The sequence below is a fragment of the Pholis gunnellus genome (genome assembly GCF_910591455.1).
Source record: "Pholis gunnellus genome assembly, chromosome: 17".
Classification (NCBI taxonomy): Eukaryota; Metazoa; Chordata; class Actinopteri; order Perciformes; family Pholidae; genus Pholis; species Pholis gunnellus.
Window position 1 is genome coordinate 12,454,693 of NC_136544.1, and position 23,546 is coordinate 12,478,238.

The window sequence follows — 23,546 nt, forward strand, 5'->3', positions numbered from 1 at the left end:
GCCACATGCTGGCATCATGTAGTAAATGCATGTCCAAAAATATAAATCATTGCCGTCTAGTAAAAACAATATGAATCCAAGTTTGAATAATATGTCAGATGAACTGAAGGGTTAAATGTTTCTTTTATTTTTACAATTTTATTGACAGAAGGGAATGATTCAACTGGTGGTACACTGGATTGCATTATACTGAGAGGTAGTCGTATGTGTGTAACATGTGTAATATGCTCCGTAGTCAGTCAGGCTCAGAGTCCAGGACAATGGCAGGGAACCGCTCCCCTCCTTCAGCCAGCAGGGAGTACATGTGTCTCAGCACACTGGGGTTGGGACATCCAGGCCCAGGCACTATAGAGGAAAGCTGAGGGGACAGGGAGTCCAATATAGCCTGTCACACAGAAGAAGAGACTGTCAGCACATTATTCCTCAGTAGATAGTTCACCGTAACTCAGAACCGAACACCATCGGCACAATTGGGTGTCTGAACTGCTGTTTCACCAGGTGTTTGAAGCCCACACCCCTCACCTGCTCTAGGTAAATGTCCTGTTGCAGCAGCGACACCCTCATCCTCAGCGTCTCCAGCTCTCGGAGTTCGGCCTCTGTCGTGTAGGTTATAGTCGGCGGCAGGGCTGCGATCATCCCGTCTCCCCACACACCATTTGCCCCGGTGGGGCAAAGACAACCTCCCTCTGGCCTCCATCGATCCCATGCTTCCCACTCTGATGGAAAATATGGTTATTTTTAGAGCGCGAGCGTGAGCAACCGTACCCTAAAACGTTTTTCTGCTCCGCTGCCTCAGCTTTAAATAGCTAGGCCCTTGCCTAGCCACGCCAGGATAGACAGCTTTGAAAACTCCACCGTCACGGGGGAGGGGGGGGGGGATCTGTCGAGGCCAAGGAAAGTACTGATCTGGCACTGAGGTTTCACTGCGGCTCTGTTTTCATTTTCCATGCGCCAAGATGGAGAGGCTGCATTAGCTCGTTAGCACGCCACATTCAGCCACAACCATTTTTCTAATGTCGTCAAAATGCAATAAACGATTAATCCCTCGCTTGGAAATAAAACTCACAGAAATAAAACTACTGTGGATGTGAGACGCTAGATTGGATGCATGTGCTCGCAACACAAGCCGGAAGTGTGTGTGTGCGCGTGTGTGTGTGTGTGTGTGTGTGTGTGGGGTGTGTGTGTGTGGGGGGGGGTAAAGCAGGGAGCTAGAAATGACTGGAAACTTCTCTCTCACACCGGCTTTAGCGACATGCTTGTGCTGCACTGGAGCCATTACTGCTAAACTTAAACAACAGCCCTTCCCTGAAGATGATACGGTCGTTTGAGTGGTGTGAGTGGAAACTCTCTGGGCCTTCAGCTTCATTACAACAGTATCGCTGAAGGTAATGGAAGTACACCATGTTACATACTGGGGGTTCTGAGTGAGCGATACCCTGAAACCCAGACGTGACGATAACGCAAACACCGGGTCGGGATTTCTCTACCAACGTCTGTGCTGTGGAATAAGTCATTTTAATAACGTTTGTTCCTCTACTCCTGACCCCCCCCCTTCGTATAACCAAAGTCAGATTGACATGTGATTATTTTGAGAGGGAACAAGTGGTTTGAAAAGGTAGGTTGCTTGCCAGGGAAACAGGATTCATTCCTACCTTGTTTCGCTTGGTTTGCAAAGTTCTGGAGCTTTGCTGCAGTCATCGGAAACCTCAGACAGGAATCGTAGCTGTGTGGGTTACCACCTGCAGAGAAATACATAACAATGAAACAGCATTATTACAGGAGATTGTGGAGTTGTTTGGTTTAATTGCCCTGTGCTAATTAGTCCCACGTTTGTAGTCTGTGCGACTGTTCAAGGAGATATACTATGCTCATTTTCTGGTGCATACTTGTATTTTGGGTTTCTAGTGTTCACAGAACACTATTTCTAAGCCCCCCCCCCCTTCTGGACTCTCTGCCCCGATTGGTCGGTGCTTCCACGTCTTCCGCATAAATCGTTAGGTTCTAAAAAAGGTTCAAAATGACCTCATCCGATATGAAATCCAAGCTCAAAATCTGACCCACCTGTTTTACTCCTGATAGACCCAGCAGGAGAATGTATTGGTACATTTCCATAATACGTCACCTGAAGATATCTCAACTGCTCATTCCAGGCTCCTGAGCATGATTGGCGGAGGCTCATCACCGGTACATTAGTCTAATTAGCTCTCAGAAAGTCACTTACTGCCAACTCCCTGAGCAGTTTCCTCCCAAATTATCATTTTATCACCCACACACACTTGTGTCATCAATCGCCTTCATTTCTCCTCACTCCTGATTTTGTGTGTTTGCGTGCATCATCTGTTCAGGCTTTTTACCCAGCTCCGTGGTTGATTCCCGCGTCTGTTTGGCCAAAAGCTCTGTTGTCTGGAAGTGCTGGGCGAGGCCGTGCCCTTGGTGAGTCAGCCTGTCGACCAGAAACCTGGTCTGATCTGGGGAACCACGTGGCCAATCCCTGGGGAACTAGAGGGTTCAGAGAGGTGCGGGGGTCAAGGAAAAACACGGCGGGTATCAACACTGAAAGTGTATTCATCGAATTTGCGCAGACTCTTGACAGTCTAGCTCTGCTGCACAGCGGTACTCAGTGGAATTGTAACTGCGACATCAGAGTATATTTCCAAACTCAGCAGCACGGAAAACAAGCGCGAGGCTTCCAGCTCATTCCGACAGGCTTCACTAGAAAAAGGAAGGATACCGTAGCTCTCATTCTGTCCACGAAGTGACTCCTCCCAGGCTCAGGTTTCCTTTGTAGGGCAACAACTTTGTCCCATAACCTAAACATCGTGTAAAGAGGGGAACTTAGTGTGCAAACAGAAACTGTTGAATCTGCTCCAAAATGTGTTAAAACAAACTGGTTTTGGTCACCGGTTTTGCTTGCTCTTTAGAGATCTCCACTTCACGGTTTGTTTCGAAACCTTCCTGCCATGAAGCAAAGGCAAACTGAATGATTATAACAGCAAATCAATGTTCACCCCCAGTGGTTTGTGGTCCAGTTGTGTAAAAACATACCCATTCAGCAGAAGTGAACCGTGAGCTCCAGGCTCCTCTGTTTGTGAAACTTGCACTGTTTCATTTGAAGGAGTGGAGACAGCCTGCTGGGGTTTCCTTGCCGCCTGGTGATCCACAACCCCAGCTGCAGACAAAAGACAGTTCTGGGTTATGTTTCTATGAATTGTGGTTTTGCAACGTCCAGGATAGCGGCTATAGCTGAAGGTTTTTGAGCCCAGCATGGTGGGCACTGACGTACCGGGCTTTTTGTGCTCTTTTGAGGCGGCAGATTTAGAGGCCGATCTGGACGTGGACTGATTCCCTTTAGAAGCAGCAGATGCCTGCGTTCCCTCTTTGCATGCGACAGCTGTAGTGCCGGGTTCCTTTCGAGGTAGAGATTGTTTGCTCAAGGCTTTTTTAGAACATCCTGTGCCTGTGCGGACCCGAAGGGCTTTCTCCAGGGCTCGCTCAAGCATTTCCATATCTTCTTTTTCCCCTGGTGAGCTATCTGTTTCTGTGAAGATAGCAGCATGCAAACACATGGTTAGTTATTTTACCAATTAACCTGTCTCCGGATACGTGATCAGAACATTTGCACATGACGACAAATTTATTTTTTTTAATTACCTGTAGCAGCATCATTTGCACACTGGGTCTCATCAGAGCCCGTCTGTGGTTGTGGCGTTCTGTGGGAAAAGACTTCATGTGACTACACACTTAAAAAGAACCAAGAGGAGCACAATCCATTCAATTTGGGCAACAATATATACTAAGAATAAATAAAATGTGCACAACCTACTAAGTAAATACTTTCAGTATTAAGAGGAAAATCCCACAATGCAATTGTTCATTGATAGACTTTTCTGTTAATATAATTTTACTATCTAGATACATGCAGTTTACCACAGATAGTGTGTATTTTGAATTACATACGTACATATCTTTGGCTTTACTGTCCGACAATTTATTGTTAATAATAAGTCACCATTAGGGCAGAAGTGACAAATCAGCAATGAGGAACCTTGGGCAGATACGTTGTGCTGGAAAAGGCACTGCTGGGATTTGAACCCAGGATCTCCTGTTTACTAGACAGGCGCTTTAACCATCTAAGCCACAGCGCCAGATGGGTGCACCACCTGATAGATCTTCAACATTATGTCATTGTTATTATATGAATAATTTCTGACTTGACATGATCGTTTTAGAGTTGTTAACTTCAGATGTTTTACATGAGACTCTGCAGACATGTGACGGTTAATCAATGTGGGGCATGACGTTACTTACCGGGTCTGTAATAGTTCTCTGTAGAGTAGAATGCTGTCGTTAATCTTGGCTTGTTCAACTTTGCAAGACTTGATAGCTTGCTCAACCAGGGACAGCAGCGACATGCTCGTGCACTCAAGAAACCACTAACAACTGTTTAACTGTTGGTTTTAAACTCGGAATTAAACGTTTGCAAAAGTTTACTGAAACTACCAATCTGTCGCAAAAGTATGGAATGTATCGTTGGTTGACGGCTTCCCATTAAAACAACATGCTTTTTCGTGCAGACCCGCGGAATCTAAAGTTTAACGGATACGGAAGTAAAGTTTGTCCGTTCTCACGTTCAAAGTTCTCGCGAGAAGTGCTGTCGTTACCAGGGACACCGGTTGCCACAACAGCTCATTTGTACCCTGTTCGTACCATGCTTTCTTTCTGTTTATGTGTACATGTAGATTGTAGGCTATATGAAATTCAGTGTCACAGTTTCACCAGGAAGAAAGATGAGAACAAAATGAATGCTTGCATCTTTTATTAATCAGGTCCTGCTCATACTTGACTTAAATGTGTCATAAAATGGGAATTAGGCTACCAGTTGCACATGATTAGGCCTACACTAAAGAGCTCTGCTCGTCATTTTGATGACAACAATCATTACATTTTGTCAGTATGTTCCCAAGCAGCCTGTTTAAATGTCACCGTGAGTTACAGTTATTAAAAATAGGATATGACTAACTCTAGGATAATTCGTTGTTGATTTATGTAACACTGTAAATGGTCCAAATGATTCAGATCCTCTTGTTGGCCATGTACAGTGAAAGCTAATGCATCGGATTTGAGCACTCATCTGGAGCGGCTTTCTCGCACAGGTGTAACTAATGACGTGAATAATGACTGCATTACATTTATTGTGCATGCTGGCTTATAGTGGCACGTCGAAATGGAGCAACGCCATAATTAATATCATATATTACACCTGTGCATTTTCTGCAAAGGTCTACTTTAGTTCGTTTGTTGTATTAGAAAAGTAAATACGTACAAACTAAATATCTGGGGCAATGTCACAATCAATGACTAAGATCAGTGCCTCCATTTTATCAGCCAGTAACAAGGACCGTTGTTACTAACGTACTACCTCATGTTCACGTGGAGCTAAACATTCATTTTTCCTAATGAGTTTATTTTATATTCTTGTCGTTTTTGTATCTCATTTTGAGCTTTTGTACTGCTTTCATGTTTCCCTCATTAGAGCCACATTCATTCGGCTTTTCTGATTGCCATGATGTAATCAAAAGCATCAGATCACAAGTGCTATGCAACGAGTGGTCCGATGTAATGGACCTCCAGCTGCATTTCCTCTGAGGCGTGTTTATACGAGTGTTTTTGATATCCAAGGCATCAGCATATCCCGCATATGGGGTCCTCGGCAGACCAGCGTGACAAACAAAACCAAATTGCAGCAAAACAGAGTCAAAGAATCCTTCAGTGAACATGGTTGCCAAACATTTTGTTTTGTTAGATTCTCATCTATAAATGGTCAAATTAGCATCCAAGAGGATATCAAATTTGCCAATTTTCCCCCAATCAGAGCGTTTAATTCAGTTATTGAACTGCATTGCTGGCACAGAATCACTTCCCAAAGCAATTTATTGTAATGGCAACAGCTTGCTGGCCCTGTTGGAGGAGGGAAGTGAATCATCTTTACCCCCACCAGCCTCCTGTGGCTCAGTAGTAGAACGAGAAGGGGGGGGGGGGGGGGGGGGTTCTCAGCTGCCACGCCAACCAAGCATCTGACACTGCAGCCGGCTGCCAGACTAATATCAGGCTTTGACGGTCACAAACACACACACACACACAAACACACATGATTAAATACGCCCTGCATGCAATCATTAACCCGGTGGACAATCTGCTCAGCAAACAAACAACTACCCTCTACATAATTAATGAGCAGCATGTTTGAAACATAATGTACACAAAACACCTGAAAAAACGAGGCCTCTAATTGGCAGAATAACCCACCAGCACGTCGTAAACAGGGTGACATGACAGAAGCTGTTTGTCAACAATGTGTTTGGGGTGTATGTTAATCTGGAAGCCCTCTGTATTTTCACAGTACACTCAATTTATTCTTTTCTTCAGTCTTTCAAAAGTGTTTGACTCAACAACAAGCATTTTGGTATCGAGATCTGTTGTGGATCAAAACTCCTCCATTTAACTCCATAGAAGTAGCTTTATTCTTTCATTTCTTGGTCTTTGGATCTGCTAAATTTTCAAAACGTTACAAGGTGTGAGCCTTGTGTTGACAGACATGTGTCTACTGGAGTGTCCACAAGCAAGAGAGTCAATCTGGCACAGCTTCAAATCTGTTGACGCGGTCTTCAGGCAGCCCTGTGGAAAGGGCTTTCCAAGTGTGACTGACCCAGGGTCACTCTATACTGACACTCCATAAAATCTATGAGAACTAAGCCAGTTAAACAACACTGCAGCATCGTCATTACAAAGAAAATTGCATATCAACAATCCTGTTATGTTATCTTTGGAATAATTTCAGTGGCACCAGAGAGGAATAGAAGGTATTCAATTTCAGAGTTCATGGATTTCTATTGATGGAATAATATTTCCAGGAAAAAAACAAAAACATATGCACAATATAAACAAACAGAATCAAGTGTTATTACACAATGTCTCTACTTTCCATACAAAACATTACTTAAACTACAACATCAGCCAAAAGAAAGATTTAACTGGTCTTTTTGATCCGTGTATTCAAACTATTTGTGAAACAGAATCCTGCCGAACCAGATTTGCTTGAAGTGAATGCCATCTTGTGGTTATTTTCTTCCAGTCTGCTGATGTGGTCTTAGACCTTTGTCTTGGTGATGATTTTGTAGTTTATGGCTTCTTGTGATGTGAGAGGTATGATTCAATATTACCGGTAAAATATAACTTTACACTAAGTCAATACTACCAGTAAACTAGCATACTCTGTATTCATTATCATGTGGCTTTTGCACGAGCAAATGATCATTACAGTATCTAGCATATGTATGTATATAGCACAGCCTGTTATCTTAAGAGACACCGCTTTTTGTATGATTATCTAAATGTCGTATTGTTTGTGTGTTTCATACTGTAGTTTACATTGACTTTCACTGTACCTGTTTACCAGTAACCATTTTGTTTTTTTTAATCATATGATTATGTCCATTATCATGCCTTGACTTATTATTTTACTACTATGACATGAAGCTGATTTGTAATGTAATAAAGTTTAAGTGCGTGTAGGATTTTTTCTTGTGAAGTTACATACATTTAGTTAGTCTAGTTGGTCACATAGGTCTTTTACTTACTTCGAGGCACCCAAGTGAGATGTTTGGCCTATTGACCGCTGCTATTATGAAGTATTTCTAGTTGGTTTATGGTATTGTTAGGCTATGTGACTGTTTTGTCGTACTATTGTTATTCACTTTTATTTATTATCTCATGATCAAAAAAAAAGAAAACAATGTGAGAAGTTGAATTCATTGTACTCAACTGCACTCCCTTAAGTATGACATTGCTGTTTGTTATCTACAACTTTTGACTCCAACATCCTCTCTGCACTAAAGAGACACACTGACATGTATGATGTCGGGGTTAAGCTGCAGCAATTTATGTTGCTTTCACCTGCGGCACCAATCTTTTGTTGCTTCTTTATCCAGTTTGTTTTAACTTTCCAATGCTTGAAAAATAAATGTCAAGACAACAATAGCAAATTATACAAGTATTATAAGTAGTACAACAGAAGTAGTACAGTACAGTAGTCATTTGGTAGCTGTTTACCAATTTGCATCCTCAGCACTTCCTGTGGGCACGCGCCTGACAGCCATCAGCCGGGTGGGGGCGGAGTTAGAAGTGCAGTTCAGTCCTGAATCTCTAGCCTGATTTGTAGTTAACTGGCCCGGCGGACCGCTCTGTACACTAGTGGGGTGAAGGTTTGTAACGTCAATATGATATCAACGCTTTCTAACCTGTTAATATATACTTAAATAGGTTAATAAACACCTCGAGCCTGCAATGTAATGTGACGTTAATGCCCGCGAGTGAAATCTTAAGTCTGTTTAGCTTGTTGTACTGCTAGCTAGCTGTTAGCTAAGTTAGCTAGCGTCATCCAGCAAAGTTAGCTGTTGTTGTCAGAACGAGGCTCGTAGCAGGTTAGATGACGTCAGGACCAACAAACAAGACGTGCATTCGTGTCTCGATGAAGGGTGGCTCGAGGGGGGTGTGATTTCTGATTACATTGAGGAACTAAACTGGATTTAAATCATGAGAATAACTCGCCTCATACAACAACAGCTATTCTTTGGGACTTGTGGTAAACGCCAGAAGGGCCTGCGCTGTGTTGCGTGTGCTGCTTTTGTGTTTGGCTGCATGTAGTTCATGCCTGGATGTTTTTAAAAACAGCAGTTCCCATGTAAATCAAGCCAGCCCCCGCCAGACTGCATTAGCTTTCACAACTTACTTTGCCTTATCTCCCTCTTAGAGTAAATAAGGTCAAAGGCTTAAAGCAGCTGAATTAACTTACTGCCATCTTCCCTTTGACCCTCACACCAGTGACAGTGATTAGAATTAGGGGGGGACATCAGCCCCCACCTGTTTCCTGATTAGACTGTAATTGGCAATTTACTGTGATATTGTTTTTTTCTACATTCTATTCTGTGACCTTTTCTCCCTGCCTCTGGACACGTTTTAAGTACTTTGTAGTGTGTATATATATATATGTATGTATGTATGTATGTATGTATGTATGTATGTATGTATGTTGCCCCATGGGTTGTTATTGTTTCAGTGCACAATACCTCAGCCCTCTAGAACCACAGGGGGCCCTGCAGCGTGACATTGTTCCTTGTTTATTCTGAAAACCAGTTACACAATCTTGACTCGAGAGACGCATTTAGACAGCTGCAACTAAAGGTCAAAGTAATGATGCATTATGCAAGCTTACATACGTTACTGTTGCGTACGCCTTGATCCCACCTGTAGCAATATACTCCAAATATAAACATGTTTTGTCAAGATTCCTGTGCACAATATGATGAAACTAAAATATGTAATTTGAATGTCAATAATGCTGATTTGCTGACTGATTCTAGGGAACTAAGAGACAGAAACACACCACTAATGTCCGCAGAGAAGATGGCGACAACAGCCAGTGTGTCCAATGGAGCAGGGCCTGTATATGAGGGAAAAGAAGACGCCCTCAGGTAAATTCTCCCACCAGTATTGTGACATGATATTCACGTTTGTTGTGGTTCTGTCAAACACACATTATACCCCCCATTTATTTTCTTCCCCAGTCCTGAGGATCTGTCTGAGGTGCTGGCAGCGGGTACCAAGGAGGTTCACGAAAAGGCTGAGAACACCCAGTTTGTGAAAGACTTCCTCAGGGGACGCATCCGCAAAGAGCTCTTCAAGGTCAGTCTGAAGAAAATCAGCGAGGGATTGTCACAATTTAAATGGATTGAGTGCTAAACAAGATGAGTAAATAAATGTAATAAACATGTAGGTATAAAAAGAAGCATCTAAAACTGGAAAAAGGAAACGGGCATTATTGCATCGTAACTTTTCCTTCCTGCTTCCCTAGCTTGGTGCCGTGGCGCTCTACTACACGTATACAGCCATGGAGGAGGAGATTGAAAGGAACAAAGAGCACCCCCACTTTGCCCCTCTGTATTTCCCGACAGAGCTGCACCGCCAAGAGGCCCTGGCCCGTGACCTCGAGTACTTTTATGGCCCCGACTGGCAGAGCCAGGTCAGCTGCTCCCAGGCCACCCAGCACTACGTGGACCGCATTCATCAAGTAGGCCAGGAAGACCCGGTTCTGCTGGTGGCCCACGCCTACACCCGCTACATGGGGGACCTGTCCGGGGGGCAGGTGCTGAAGAAGGTGGCGCAGAGAGCCATGAAGCTGCCGTCCACGGGGGAGGGCCTCGAATTCTACCAGTTCGATGGCATCCATAGCGCCAAAGCATTCAAGCAGCTGTACCGTAGTCGGATGAACGAGCTGGAGCTGGACATGGAAATGAAGAAGAGGCTGGTAGACGAGGCTATCAAGGCCTTCCAGTTCAACATGGAGGTAAGGGTCCAGGGACGAGGTCTCGGGGTTAAAGAGATGAAAATGCGAGTGGGTGATCGGTTCCCTGGTGTGTGGTGAAGTGGTTAAATGAGGATTTATTGAAATTTAAAACGTATTAAAGTTATATGTATAATAAACCTTATTGTTCGATGTAGAGTTGGGTCATAGGACAATATAAGGTTTCTGTATATTGCATAAATATTGCTGGATTATCCAAACACAGACGCGACTGTCTGGTTGTTTCGTCCTTGAACAGTTGCTAGAATACAGAGTCTGCAATAAGCCTGATAACAGCAGCGACTGTGCGTTTGTGCTGGCAGGTGTTCGACGAGCTGGAAGAGATCGGTAAAACCATCCCGGAGGAGGTGTTGGACGCTGGCATGCCTGTCCATGGAGCGATGGGTGGAGACGTCAACAAGTGTCCCTACTATGCTGCCAAAACGGGTACGCTTTGATGCTTTTCTCTGCAGCTCTGTGTCCCGATAAAGCTTTTTGTAAAGGTGTTGTCGGGGGGGATCTTGTTTTAAGTTTGCTTTTCGTGCTCCCTCAGCGGCGTCGGGTGGAACGGCGTACGCCTGTCAGCTCGCCATGGCTGTCCTCCGACACCCGACCGGACAGGTGCTGTTCGCTACGTGGTTCGCTGCTCTGGCCGGATTGGCTGCGTGGTACCTGATGTGATCCAGCCTGCTGCTGTCAGAGAAAAGGGAGGAGAACGGACCGTAAGGAGTGCTAGAAAAGCTCCATCCAGTCGTAGACCATTTCGTAGTTTCACACAAACATTCTGAACAGGTCCAAGTTTATTTAGTGTTGCGTGTCCGACCTAAACGTGGAACCCGATTCTTGTCGAATGGAATTCCCGTAAAATGCTCCGTAGGACCATTTAAGTCGTCATCTCCAGCCATCCATCCATTAAGCTCCACCTTGTTACCATTCATCCTCCTGTCTTTTTATTTCTCTACCTCCTCTGCACTATCCCTCCATCCTTCACACTTCCAGTGTGGAAGCACACGATGCTAACACCTAATTGATTGTGACGTTACATTGCCTCCCAATTTAAAAATGGACCTGCCAGGTTGAGAATCATGGTGACGTAGAGGCTGCCCATGTGTAATTGATTAAACGGTGATAATTTGTTAACTGTGATGAATGGATTACCGACATACATTCTTGGGGAAACATACTATGCATATGGTATGCATGGCGTGAGTATAATAGCACAGTGTGTTTTTGCTGGGCAGACTGCTGAGTTGATGTTGAATGAGGCCTTTATTTTTTTTTATCTTAATTTGACCAGAGAGAGAGAGAGAGAGAGAGGAAGTAATGTATGAGTCAATAATAATGAACAGTATTTGTTTTCACTTCTACACATTGATTGAAGTTCCAACGATAACATTAAAACACAGTGCAGTTCTGTTCTTTTTAAAAAAATGTAAATACATGATCACATTTCACGGTTCAAACATTGCCTCAAATATTTCCTCATCGTTTGTACAGGTCGTACTATGAGACGGGTGATAGAATAACAATACAGCACACCTACACTTCAACAAGTGTACGATTTAATAAACACCTTTCAGTGATTATACCACATATTTCAATCTCTACTAATGCATGTTCAAATGTACTATTTCTGTTTCTGAATTCTATGATATGGCATCTTGTATTTATGAATAACAAACTGCCTGTTGTTGTATATGCATAGCTTAACTATACAGGATGGATGATTCTGTTTGACCTGCCACAGGAGCCTATATTAGGACAAAGGGGTTCTCAGAGGTGATTGCTGCTGTTTTAAAAGGAAATAATCTTTTTTTTCTAATGTCAAAGATTGTCTATATGAAGGCTAAATGTCTCGAGTGGTTTATGAAGGATTACTTCAGGTTAGGTACTTGTAGGTATGTCCTTTAGCAGCCTAGTTCTTGCTTACGTATCCATTTGTTATGGATATACCAGCATGCATCATCACTAAAACTACGTAATCATCTTTCATTTCGTGTTCATGCTGTAAGTGTGGGATCAACTTTCCCAGTAATGCACAACTCTGATGAGGAGGAATATATTGTTCCGTGTGTACTGTTTTGCGGTGTATTTGCACTGTTTTGCAATTGAAGTTAGATATTTATCCTCACACAGTAATAAAGTACACTTTTTTTTTTTTCCAAGCAGTTCCTTTTGCTCGGATTAGTTTGATGCAGAGTACCAAAGGAAACCTGCTGAAGGAAACATTTCAAGAAGCTTTGTGTATTTGCACATGTTCACACATAATGTACAGTTTGGATGTACAGTATTCTTTCATTAGGAAAGGTAATTCAGAGTCTAGCAGGCATGGAGGGACAATGACGATGTGATGACGTGTTTGAGAGTCTCAGGTTAATGTTGGAGGCAGATGGCAAAACAATGGAGGAAAAGTACAGGGACCGCTTTAGCTCAACGTCCATGTTTTATTTTATTTTTCGATGCCAGTGTGATGTGTCAAAATGCTGCAGTGTATTTGGGATGTACTGAGGGGAAGATTTCTATAAATCTCAGGAGTTTTGGTCATTGATTAAACCTTAGATTACAGAGTGGGATGCTTGACTAATTCATTTTGATAACTTTGTTTTTATTAACTTTACTAACTCGCTCTTAATCCCTTAGTGTGTCTAACTGGACAAAGATTTATAGTGTTTAGCGAGACTACTCCCGTTCTATGAGAGTGAAACCCCAGGAGTGTATTGTGTCAAATCCTCTTTTCCTGTTCACTGAAATGAAGGTGATTCATTAGGACTGGTATTTAAATTGCAATAAAAATCTTAATAAATGATGTTCAGTGCATACTTCTTTGGTTTCTTGGCACAGACCTTGAGGGCTTTCACACATTTGTTAGCATTACAACAATAGTAATAACCATAGTAAAGGGTTTCACATCTTGACTAGCTATGCTAGCCAGATAACTTGCTTAGTCAGATAACTTGGCATAGACTTCTGAAAAGATCATATATTTTGGTATAAGAAATAAATGCTTGTAATGGAGAAAGAATGACATTCCCATCAGCCTCAGCTGCATTTTATCTTGCTAAAATGCTAAACAAGATGGTGAACAATTAAACCTAAAGGTCAAGCGTTAGCATCGTCACTGTGAGCTAGTTAGCATGCTAACATAGAGCCCCTTTGTGTAAGTTGTGCCCTGTGGCGCAGCCTCACAGTCCTGAGAAGTTGTTAGAGAAAGAATGTCCACAGAACATCACTTTGAAAGAAATTGCTAATAGATTTATTCAAAAGTAAAAATGCAGGCTAGTTTATTTAATACACAGCAACATTTAAATCTAATCTAATACAATAGCTCTGCAAAAAAAAATAATCCCACCTTTGTGGTGTTTTCTGTTGAGGCAGTTAAGTAGTGTTTTGATTGCATTATATTTGTATCTAAATGAAGATGAACAAAATATGTTCATATATTCAAGTCTAGATGGAGACAAAGCACTCAGAGTGCCATTTCTTTAGTGGTTTTCTCAGACCATTAGCTTTATTATAGCAGTACAGCACATCTCTTCTATGAGACACATTGAAGCAACTGTGTGATGCACAACAATGTACAAATGTAATGAAGGTGCAGAATCCTCTCGTGATGCAAAGGGTTGGAAGAGGGACAGAGTTCGGTCATCACAGTTCAGGAAACCGAGCCAAAATTAAACTGCAGACACAGCTCTGCAGTGTGCAACACCTGAACTCAATGGTAAACATGGAGTCTGGTGATGTTCAACCTGCGAGGACAGACGGCGCTGAGACCTTTTGGGGTAAATTCAACTTCCAAGCATTCATGAAAACACACCCAAAGCATACAGAACAAAAGGATGAACAACAGGAAGTTCATTTAATCCCACATAAGTCTTTTTCAATACAATAATTAATTTCTGTGCACATGAATTCCGCCATCACGTTTCTTTTTAAAGGGAATTAACAGAAAACCAACAGCGCCCGAATGCTGCGTGACCCAAATGACCACAACGGACATCTGACAGGAGAGGTGAATGGTGCACAGGAACATCCTCTCGTGTGTGGATTCACTTTGGCAAGAAGGAACAGAGTGGGTGGTCCTCCGGCTCATTCACCGCAGGGCTGGGTAGGTAGGTAGGTCCGTCCACAAGCTATGTAGGCCTCTTCCAACACACGATGCTCCTCAACCGCCCGTCCCTTTAGTCCCTTTATGATGTGGCTGTGCTGGCCTTACCCCGTCCTCCCTGCTGCCCTCTGATCTACCGAGGACGTTTCTCAGTTCCACGTGGACCGTTTACCTTTAAGAGGAGAGGAAAAAAAAAAAAAAAAAGAGGATTTAAAATGGACTCTTGGGAAGTTGAACTTTTTAAAATTGAGCTGGCAAGGCAGGCCAAGTCTGACAAATGACGACGTATATAGCAGACATCTAGGACATCACAGACTGGGGAGACATCCAGCTGAATGCAGGGGTGCATGCATCAGTGTTTTAATGCGACAGCCACAAACCAAATAATGAAAAGTAATCAAAAAAAAGGAGGGTTGCGTAATGCATCACAATACTAGTCCTACCTGGTTTGTGGCTGTCAGGAAGAGCTAAACAGTTTCTTTAATTTGGAGAAGAAGGCCTGCTTTGCCCTGCCTCAGACCGCTAACCACTGCTGCCCCCACCTGGACAGAGATTAACACTGCGTCAGCCAGGCTCACGACTAAATCAAACCTTCTTTCCTTAACCCCCCCATCGTAGAAGATCGGAGATGGACCAAGCAAAGCAGCAGCAGCAGCACAGGGACAGGCAGGTAATCGTCCTCTCACCTGTGGTGGTGGTAGTGACACCGTTGACCGTCCCCTCTACTTCCGTCTCGTCCTCCGCATAGCTCGTTAGCAGAGCTCTCTGTCGGTCTGTCAGCGTCCTACACAGGAAGTCGGTGTGTTATGGTTTTTGTGATTGCAACAATAGTTTTGATCCCATTTCTCCAAGACTACAGCAAGTCATTGTATTCAATCACAAGGCCAGCGTCGCCATCTGGCATAAATGCAGCAGTTGAACCAGATGTGCGTTTGTCTGACGAGTCTTACTTGGGTACTTTTATTTTGACATGGACATAATGGTCTCCGTAGCCATAGCCGGTGATTCGGGCGATTCCCTTCCCTGACAGACGAATCCTCTGGTCTGTCTGGATGCCTGCAGCAATCTGAAGACAAGGAAAAGATCCAGCCATTTATTACACCGCATGTGTCTGAAATGTTTCCCCATGAGAGGAGAAGCCTGAGAATGTCTACTTACTGATAAGTTAACGGTTTCATAAAGGCCCTGTGTTCTGGCCGTGCCGCCCAGGATCGCTTGTGCCACCGAGACAAACAGGTCGGAGTGGATGTCTGCACCGTCCCTCCGGAACACGGGACTCTTTTGGACCTGGACCCCAACCCAGAACACATCACAACCAAGTCAAAGAGCGCAGACAGCTCAATGATTCTTACTGGTCAACACACTCGCAGTAGGTCACACAAAGACGACGCCATTACAGCGGCTCTGACGTGAACATGCACATCGTAGAGAGCTCGTTTAACTCTGGGCTGTTGATGAAGATACTCACCCTAAACGTGATGAAGACCTCCTTCTTACCAACTGGCATTCTGACTGTCTGACCATCCTCCACGCCTTGAAGCAAAAACAAGCCACCGTTAGGCGGGACACACGACTGACATTAAAGAAGTTTAAAAATATGTTCAGTGGGAAACCCCATTATTTTACTTTCTTTATAGCCATTATGATTTGTGAAGAAGTTAAACCCACAGATTAAACTACAGTCAAGCCTCAAATTATGTATTCTTCTTCTAACGTGTGGGAGAATATTTGCAGTTTCAGGAAAACCTGCAGCAGAGCAAACAGTTGTTGCTTCTGACTTTGGCTAATAATGCTGCCGGGTGACTTCTCACGCTCATTAATAGAAACCCACTGTATGTATTTCCAGTGCGTAAACAGTCGAGCAGACGGTCGAGTGAGACTGACCTGCGGGCACGGGAACCATCACAGTCTTCTTCTGCTTGGTCTGTCCCGCCCCACGACAGGAGTGACAGGGAGTGGCGATGACGGTGCCTTTGCCACCGCAGCGACGACACGAGGAGCGCATCACAAACGGGCCCGTGTTCACCGTCTCCTGTAGTATGGACAAAACATGCGTGACGTGACACAACACAACGCGCAAACACTTTGAAAAACAAAGAGGCAGCGTGTCGGAGCTCTTACCATGCCGGAGCCGTTGCAGGTGCTGCAGTGCTGGATTTTGGTGCCCGGCTCATTGCCTTTACCGTCGCAGCGCTGGCAGGCGGCCTCTGTGTTCACGGAAAACTCTTTGTTGACTCCCTTTGCTGCCTGAGTGAAGGTCAGCTCCATGATGTACTGGGTTGGGGGGAAAAAAAGAGGGTGTTAGAAATGAATCACTCTGAATATGCACCAACAAAAAAAACTACTAAATGAGAACCAGAGGGGTTCTAAAAAGCAACGTGAAAAGGCCTTCCTTGACTGTACTTTCCAATTCACACTAACCCACTGACCTCCTGTGGCTGCTCAAATATGGCATTGAAGTCTCCAAAGCCACGGCCTCCAGAGAACTCCCCAAAGATCTTGCGGAAGAGCTCCTCGGGGTCCACGTTGCTGGCGTGTCCGGACCAGTAGTGCTGCCCTCCGCCCGCCTGACCGGCGTCAAAGCCCGTTGTGCCGTACGCGTCGTACTGCTTCCTCTTTCCTTCATCACTCAGCACCTGAGAGGAACACGGAGCAATGTTTCAGAGGTGCATTTGTAATTCTAATGAGATTGTTTAAACTGGAAGAGATGAATATGCTTGAGACTAAACCTCGTAAGCTTCGGCCAGCTTAGCAAATTTTTCCTTGGCTTGTGGGTCGTCTTTGTTGGTGTCAGGGTGATACTTTTTGGCCATCTGAGGGACAACAAACACACCGTCAACCGCTGTGAGGACTGGTTAACTGAGAACCAATAATGCAAGCTCTGAATATACGTCCGGCTGGAGCAGACCTGGTAGTAGGCCTTCTTGACCTCTTTCTGGGTGGCTGTGCGAGGAACGCCGAGGATCTGGTAGAAGTCCTGCTTGCTACGAGCAACGGCACTTGTGTGAAAGGATGGCGTGGAGGCAGCATGTGGCGATTTGATGCCTGAAATGTGTCAAAACAGGGGGAAAAAGGGGAAGTTAACACCACTTAGAACAGTATGGCAGCTATATATATTGTCGTCTGCATTGTTATTCACTGTTTCTGAAGGTACTGCAGACAAATCAGATGACAGGCCAGCAGATCTGCAATATTTCTTGAAAATACAAACGTGTGTAAAACTGAGGATGATTCTCTTGCACTTCCGGTTAAAATAAGATGAAACACTGTTAAAATCTGACATCACCTCTTTGCAAATTCAACTTGATGACTGCAAACCGAAGTTGCATAACATATCATAGACACTCTCAACCTTGCGAAACAAATGCTTTTTTTGTGATACAAGCTCATCTCATCTTAAATGGTCGCTGTTTATAAAAAATAATTAGGTTAAGTTGGTTGTTTTATCCTGCGTCACATGAGTAAACCAGACATCTAGCCTAGCCTAGCCTAGCATAGGCCAGTACCACTCACCTGACAGCCCTCTCAATGTCAACGCTTTCCCTGCTCCTCCACACGCCAGGTTCCCTCCCCGCCACAGTTTTTCCGCTCCCAGTGTAGATATACTGCGGACCCCTCCATGGCCTCCGCAGACGACAGCACCGGCGGCCTTGCGTTGTCCAGAGGACACGAAGACTGTAATCCAGCGTGAGGAGCACCGGGCAGCCGAGGACGCCATGGTTCCTTCACTCGTCGCCGCTGCTCCTGACTCACTGCGCATGCCCGGCACGGAGTGGGCGTGTCACCCGAGAGCGCAAAGATATTCAGACTCAAGATGATGCTCTGTCAAGAAAAACGAGTTTGCAAAAGTTGATCTTAAATATTCCTGTTTCTTTTTACAAACTCTACTCAAATGGGCTCTAATAGTAAACAAATAGGACTGAGTACACGTATACAAACATTATCAGTTTCGTAGTGTCAAAGAGCATCAGAAATGTGAAGTAAAAGAAAAGGATGCGCATGTTTTAAGACCCAAGGCAGCACGTGACAGAGCAGGGGTTTTCTATAGCGGGTTGGAAAGAAAAACACCGCCCAAGCGGACAGATCCGTGGAGCAAAGCGAGCGGACACCGCGCGGCCAAAACTGAACTGTCAAGCTGTAACAGAGAGTCCTCTGCCGAGTACCAACCAGCTCGACAGAGACACCCGGAAGGCACGAAAGTCAATTTTGAGAGAGCAGCATGAATCGCTTTAAGACCTCCAAATTCAAAAACACCACTCCGAAAATTGCCAAGAAAGACGTGAGTAGCTCACGAAACGTCTGAGAAGAGCGAGTTGTCCTAGCTAACGTTAGCTTTGGTTGTTAGCCGTGCTGCTGAAGTTGTGTTTTGGGGGAACGCCTGCAAAGGGATGTTGAACTTCCTGCATCTGGAAGGCTGCTTAGCATCGAGACAACTATCTGAACTAACGCACCGGTATTCAGACGAACTGTAGAGAAAACCACGAGCCATGTGGTTGCACAGAGCTGTTAGCCTCATCGGAAGATGATGCAGTGACGCCCATCATCATCATGCTGTTATATTATAACCGTAGCTGACAGAGTTTCTCATTGCTTTGTCAACAAGCATGCGATGTTGCACATATTTTTTGACTGCAGAGATTTGACAAACCAAAGGGAGAAATAAACAATTTGAATGGAAAATGCGATAAGTGCTATATCACTGTCTCTCAGTGATAGATGCCCTGTAGGCTGCAAGAGGCGACATGTCTGGACGGGACTGGAGCGTCTAGCATAGACAAATCTGCCATTTTTCTCGTCCTCTGGAACAGATTTGTTTCAGGTTGCACCGCCTGCAGCTCTCCCTGCTGAGGTGGATTTTGCAATCCTCTACCTTTTTGTTTGTATTCAGGGTAGTGAAATGGTCGGTATTTACAGAGACAGTGGAGTATTTCTCCCAATCTCTGCACAGGCTCGGAGACAGCAGGTGGTGCTTTTGCTGCCTTGAATGTTAAAACTAGCCCGACAGACCAATGAATACGTGTGATCGCGGCAGTTCCGGTGCTGAGGTCATGTGACGGGGAGCTGTCACGTCAAACGCTGTAGAAGACAGAATAATGAGAGTAGAGGCAGGAAAGAGACAAGAAAGCAAAGACGAGTGGGACATTTTCTCCTCGGACTCTCCACAACAGCTTGAGTTTTCCACATGGTTGAGAGAGTTTACAGGTGTAGTCTAATTTAATCAGTCGAGGCTTTCTAATCCTGGGTCTGTCTCTTTAATCCAGAGGAAAAACACACACCAGATCTGGTCCATGTTGATCCAAATGGATAAATTAAGGGAAGCCTTTTGTAAAATGAAAAAGTGCCATCATGCAGGAAATGATGCTCCAGATGCAGCAATTCTATCTCTGGAATGCTGAACAAGTTTTGTCTTAATGGAGAGTCATACCTGTTTGAAGTTCTGGAGAGATTTAGGAAATTATACACAGCTGTGCAGGTAGTCAGCGCCATCACTAATGGTGAGGAGAATGATGATAATAAACACTAGCTCACATGTGGTTAAACCAGAAGAAGTTATTTATTGGGATCATACTTTTAACACAGCACCAGTGACGCATTTGTTGCCTCCTGGTCTTTTGACATGCACATTTGTAGAATATGTAATCCAAACATGTGCATCATTTTGGTCAACATGTGTGTCATGGTTGGCCTGTAACAGTTGGTGGTTGTTGGAGCGTGTGACGCGGACGCTCGGGCCCTCTTTGCTGCTCTCGTCTGTTAATGTTGAAAGAGGGTTTTTAAGAGTTCTCTGCTGGGCGGCGCACTTCCTCAACACTTTGCTCATTCAGAGCCACTTATGTGTGTGTTCTCAGCTAGATCCTTCCTGTTTCTTTTTTTTTTTTAAATTCTGATTGAGACAGCGACTTGGTCATGTGTGCTCCCTAATATTAGGAAACAGATGCTTTTCTGTTGGATTCTTCAGTGCAGCTCGTCGGCTGAGCTCTTGTGTGGACATGTAAACACTCTTCTGGATTCCTGGGCTAGAATGGCATTTCATTTTTCCCCTCTCTGTTATCCTGTCTGACCCCAGTCATCTACGCGCGTTATCACACCCTTGTTTCACCCGTTATGCTCCCTCTCACTCGTGCTCTCCGTGTCTTTTTTACATCCAGGGATGGATCAACAATGTCCGAGCTGGTTCCTTCTCCTGCCAGGGGAGCCACATCAAAGCGAGCTCCAAGCTGGTGGCCTTCAACACCGAGCAGGCTGGTAAGGCTTTAAGAGTCAAACAAAAAGGGCTTTTTAGTTTTGTTTTTTTATCCGCACTATAAAGACTGAGAAAGCAGGTTTTAAAAGTATGATCAAACGACGTTTTCTGTGTCTGCAGGTGGAGGAATGCTCGGCCTGTCCTCCGTCAAACCTGGTTCAGACGGCCAATGGACGGTCATGCAGTTTTCCTGCCACTCTGGTAGTGTTTCAGTTTTCACGTCACAGTCCTCTCCTTTCCTTTCCTCCCCTTGTCCCCTTTCCTACGCACAACTGCCACCCTCAAGGACGCTCTGTTCCCTTTTAAGGAAAACTAATCATATGAGAAAATGCTTTTTAAGTGTGACAGCTGTGACCCTGATCTATGTTTTTATATTTTCCTCTCTGGCAGATCTGGTGACCGATTTGGACTTTTCTCCTTTTGATGAAAGCCTCCTGGCAACGTGCTCCGGAGATGAAACGGTGAGATTTCCTCGTATGGATCTTGTTGTTGTGTACATACACACAAGTCCACGTTCCATCCTCTGAGGCTTTGTTTTTCCTGGCCCCGGGGCTTTTTGAATGGGATATGAACTGGCTCAGGTTTTTGGTGTTTTATATAACCCTCTTTTGAAGACTCCATCCCCTCAGCACGTTATCCTCAGCCACAGGTGCCCCAGCTTACTGGAATCTGCTGAGAGCGGGTCTGCATCTTCAGACTCAGCAGCTCGGTTTACCAAAAGGGAGCCGTGAAAACACGCACACACACACAACTAATTGCCACACACACAGACCTCCAACACACACCGGAGTGGTCTGCAGTACCCAGCATCTGCAGACCACTTTTCCTCATTCCTCTGATCCGTTGCCAACACGGTATATTGTTTCTGAGAGAATGCGCCTACTTGCGAAATACGAGTGTTTTTACTGACTTCAAATTATTTTCCGTTTCAGCTGCACTCGTATGCCAGCATCAACAAGAAATCCAAAGTTGAACCCAAAACCCAAATGTATGCAGTGCTGTGTTACCCTTTAGCTCAAACTGCTACAGACTTGCATCCCCTCATCTCATGGCTGCGTTGCTGCATCTTGACGTTTTTAGATGCCTGCTGTTGGAATTCTTCCAACTCTGCTCCGTCCATCTCGTCTTGTGTGGCTTCTTGGAGAAAAGTTCCTGCGGTTTAGTTCAATTTTAAAGTCTAAGTGACGCTGCTAACCCACTGTTTTGATATGTCTCTCTCTGTCTCTCTCTGTGTGTTCAGGTGAAGCTGTGGCGTTTGTGTGATCCAGAGCAGCAGCAGCCCAGCAGTCCCGAGCTGACCTTGCGTCCCGGTCAGGGCCGGCTGGAGCTGGTGCTGTTCCACCCCACCTCCTCCGGCCTGCTGGCTGTGGGTGCTACCAAGTCCCCCCTGATATGGGACACCAGCCGCCAGGATGCACCACTAGCAGGTATCTGCAGCTGGCAAGCAGCGCACACACACACACACACACACACACACACACACGCATGTTTGTTTGTTTATTTGTTGTTTGTATTAAAACGACAACAACCAAAATTAATTTCGTCAAAGTCTTTGTCGTATTATGTCTGTTGCGTTTGACATTTCAGTCTCTTGTCAGTTAGTCTTTAATTTCTGTTTTGTGTCTCTGTGCAACATGAGTTTTATATATTTGGGAGTGGAGTGGGTTCCCCTTTCTTAGTTTGGGGACAGTCTGACTGACGCTTCCTACGTTTTACAGCCCTGTGGCTCTGTCTAAGTGCTGGAGCAGCAGAGGTAATGTTTTGGTTGTTCTGGTCCCAGTCTCCCCGGACTGGCCTCAGGATGCACTCACAACCCCCCCCCCCCCATGACAGCTGGCCTGGCTGCTGCTCACTGCTGATCCGAATTTTCATGAGCTGTACACCCCCCCCCCCCCCCCCCCACACCACCCCACCCCACCCCACCCCACAAGCTGTCTTTCATCACCCTCGCTCCTCATCCACATGTGTTTGAGGAGTGAGGTCTGAATGATGCAACTCTACTTTTGAATGAGTGAATTATTTTTTAACTTTTTTTTTTGTTCATTTCAAATCACTTTTTTGTGTAACTGTCTTAACAAGAGCACCTCTCATCTCTTTGCACCCGTTTGGCGTCATACTGAAACTGAACAATTCACACCAGCTGTGCTGTGGCACCGCAGCCTAGTACGTGTCATCCTCGTGGTCCATTCTTAAATCATCCATTGTGTGTTTTCTGAATTGTCCGTGCTTTTATTTATTGCTTCGTCTCTCCCCTGCATTTCTCCCGCAGTGATCGCTCAGATGTTTTCTGTCGTGTCCTTTTGTCTCGTCAGTGTGTTTTTTTACATTCTCCTACTATGAACACTGTCCCTCTCTCACCTCCCTAAACGATGATGTCTGTGTCTGCAGTTCTGGAGCAGCACGGTGACCAGCTGCAGAGTCTGAGCTGGAAACGGGACGGCTCCCTGCTGGCTTCCTCCTGCAAGGTAATAACAACCTGCCCTGCAGCACATATATGTATTTCTATGGACCGGTTTGACTGCTGTAGTTGCGGTTTGTGACCACTAGATGCTGCCAGTGGCTCACTTTCGGCATAGCGTGCCTCACCGTTATCTGTTTATATGGGGGTTCATTTCATCAAAATGTCAACAGGGGTAATCACCGTAAAAAAGGGCGGGGATCGCATCACACATTTGATTAGGAATCGGGGAGCAATTCTTTAGAGGGAAAAATAATAAACGTTGAAAGCCCTGTGACGTAAAAGATAATAGCCAGTTTGTTTTAATGCGGTAATAATGATGAAAAAGAAAGACAAATCT

The 23,546-nt window shown here is 44.7% G+C and overlaps 4 protein-coding genes across 5 annotated transcripts in view; 2 read left to right on the forward strand and 2 right to left on the reverse strand.

Annotated features, from left to right (window-relative positions):
• Nucleotides 1-116: 116 nt before the first annotated feature.
• On the reverse strand, nt 117-4,574 carry tedc2 (tubulin epsilon and delta complex 2). The gene is made up of 10 exons (XM_079178425.1): nt 4,309-4,574; nt 3,652-3,710; nt 3,284-3,538; nt 3,046-3,169; nt 2,902-2,955; nt 2,732-2,810; nt 2,355-2,499; nt 1,653-1,739; nt 523-716; nt 117-385 (listed from the first exon to the last, which is right to left on the reverse strand). The coding sequence occupies exons 1-10, from the start codon at nt 4,410-4,412 to the stop codon at nt 236-238; spliced, it is 1,251 nt and encodes a 416-aa protein (XP_079034551.1). The 5' UTR covers nt 4,413-4,574; the 3' UTR covers nt 117-235.
• Nucleotides 4,575-8,199: 3,625 nt separating this feature from the next.
• On the forward strand, nt 8,200-13,198 carry hmox2b (heme oxygenase 2b). Its single transcript, XM_079178280.1, has 6 exons — nt 8,200-8,261; nt 9,420-9,530; nt 9,624-9,741; nt 9,911-10,402; nt 10,723-10,846; nt 10,953-13,198. The coding sequence occupies exons 2-6, from the start codon at nt 9,448-9,450 to the stop codon at nt 11,078-11,080; spliced, it is 945 nt and encodes a 314-aa protein (XP_079034406.1). The 5' UTR covers nt 8,200-8,261; nt 9,420-9,447; the 3' UTR covers nt 11,081-13,198.
• A 678-nt stretch (nt 13,199-13,876) lies between these two features.
• On the reverse strand, nt 13,877-18,279 carry dnaja3a (DnaJ heat shock protein family (Hsp40) member A3a). Its single transcript, XM_079177521.1, has 11 exons — nt 18,018-18,279; nt 17,413-17,549; nt 17,234-17,317; nt 16,934-17,140; nt 16,626-16,778; nt 16,389-16,536; nt 15,973-16,037; nt 15,663-15,791; nt 15,455-15,570; nt 15,191-15,288; nt 13,877-14,676 (listed from the first exon to the last, which is right to left on the reverse strand). The coding sequence occupies exons 1-11, from the start codon at nt 18,262-18,264 to the stop codon at nt 14,654-14,656; spliced, it is 1,407 nt and encodes a 468-aa protein (XP_079033647.1). The 5' UTR covers nt 18,265-18,279; the 3' UTR covers nt 13,877-14,653.
• A 382-nt stretch (nt 18,280-18,661) lies between these two features.
• Nucleotides 18,662-23,546, forward strand: part of coro7 (coronin 7) — a 94,128-nt gene continuing 89,243 nt past the window's right edge. For both annotated transcript variants that reach the window (XM_079177518.1, XM_079177519.1), the window contains exons 1-6: nt 18,662-18,783; nt 20,654-20,750; nt 20,869-20,949; nt 21,139-21,209; nt 21,989-22,175; nt 23,137-23,213. In XM_079177518.1, coding sequence (XP_079033644.1) covers nt 18,724-18,783; nt 20,654-20,750; nt 20,869-20,949; nt 21,139-21,209; nt 21,989-22,175; nt 23,137-23,213 — 573 coding nt within the window. In that variant the 5' untranslated portion in view covers nt 18,662-18,723. The remainder of the gene's footprint in view (nt 18,784-20,653; nt 20,751-20,868; nt 20,950-21,138; nt 21,210-21,988; nt 22,176-23,136; nt 23,214-23,546) is intronic.

What these genes read in the sequence shown, in the direction of transcription:
- tedc2 (XM_079178425.1), bottom strand. Translation starts at nt 4,412, where the DNA reads ATGTCGCTGCTGTCCCTGGTTGAGCAAGCTATCAAGTCTTGCAAAGTT. An exon ending in AAAAGAGCACAAAAAGCCCG is followed by an intron (nt 3,170 to 3,283) that starts GTACGTCAGTGC and finishes TTTTGTCTGCAG; the next exon opens with CTGGGGTTGTGGATCACCAG. An exon ending in AGGACATTTACCTAGAGCAG is followed by an intron (nt 386 to 522) that starts GTGAGGGGTGTG and finishes TCTGTGTGACAG; the next exon opens with GCTATATTGGACTCCCTGTC.
- hmox2b (XM_079178280.1), top strand. Translation starts at nt 9,448, where the DNA reads ATGTCCGCAGAGAAGATGGCGACAACAGCCAGTGTGTCCAATGGAGCA. An exon ending in CCTTCCAGTTCAACATGGAG is followed by an intron (nt 10,403 to 10,722) that starts GTAAGGGTCCAG and finishes TTGTGCTGGCAG; the next exon opens with GTGTTCGACGAGCTGGAAGA. An exon ending in CTACTATGCTGCCAAAACGG is followed by an intron (nt 10,847 to 10,952) that starts GTACGCTTTGAT and finishes GTGCTCCCTCAG; the next exon opens with CGGCGTCGGGTGGAACGGCG.
- dnaja3a (XM_079177521.1), bottom strand. Translation starts at nt 18,264, where the DNA reads ATGCGCAGTGAGTCAGGAGCAGCGGCGACGAGTGAAGGAACCATGGCG. An exon ending in AGCTGGCCGAAGCTTACGAG is followed by an intron (nt 17,141 to 17,233) that starts GTTTAGTCTCAA and finishes TGTTCCTCTCAG; the next exon opens with GTGCTGAGTGATGAAGGAAA. An exon ending in CCTGCAACGGCTCCGGCATG is followed by an intron (nt 16,537 to 16,625) that starts GTAAGAGCTCCG and finishes TCCATACTACAG; the next exon opens with GAGACGGTGAACACGGGCCC.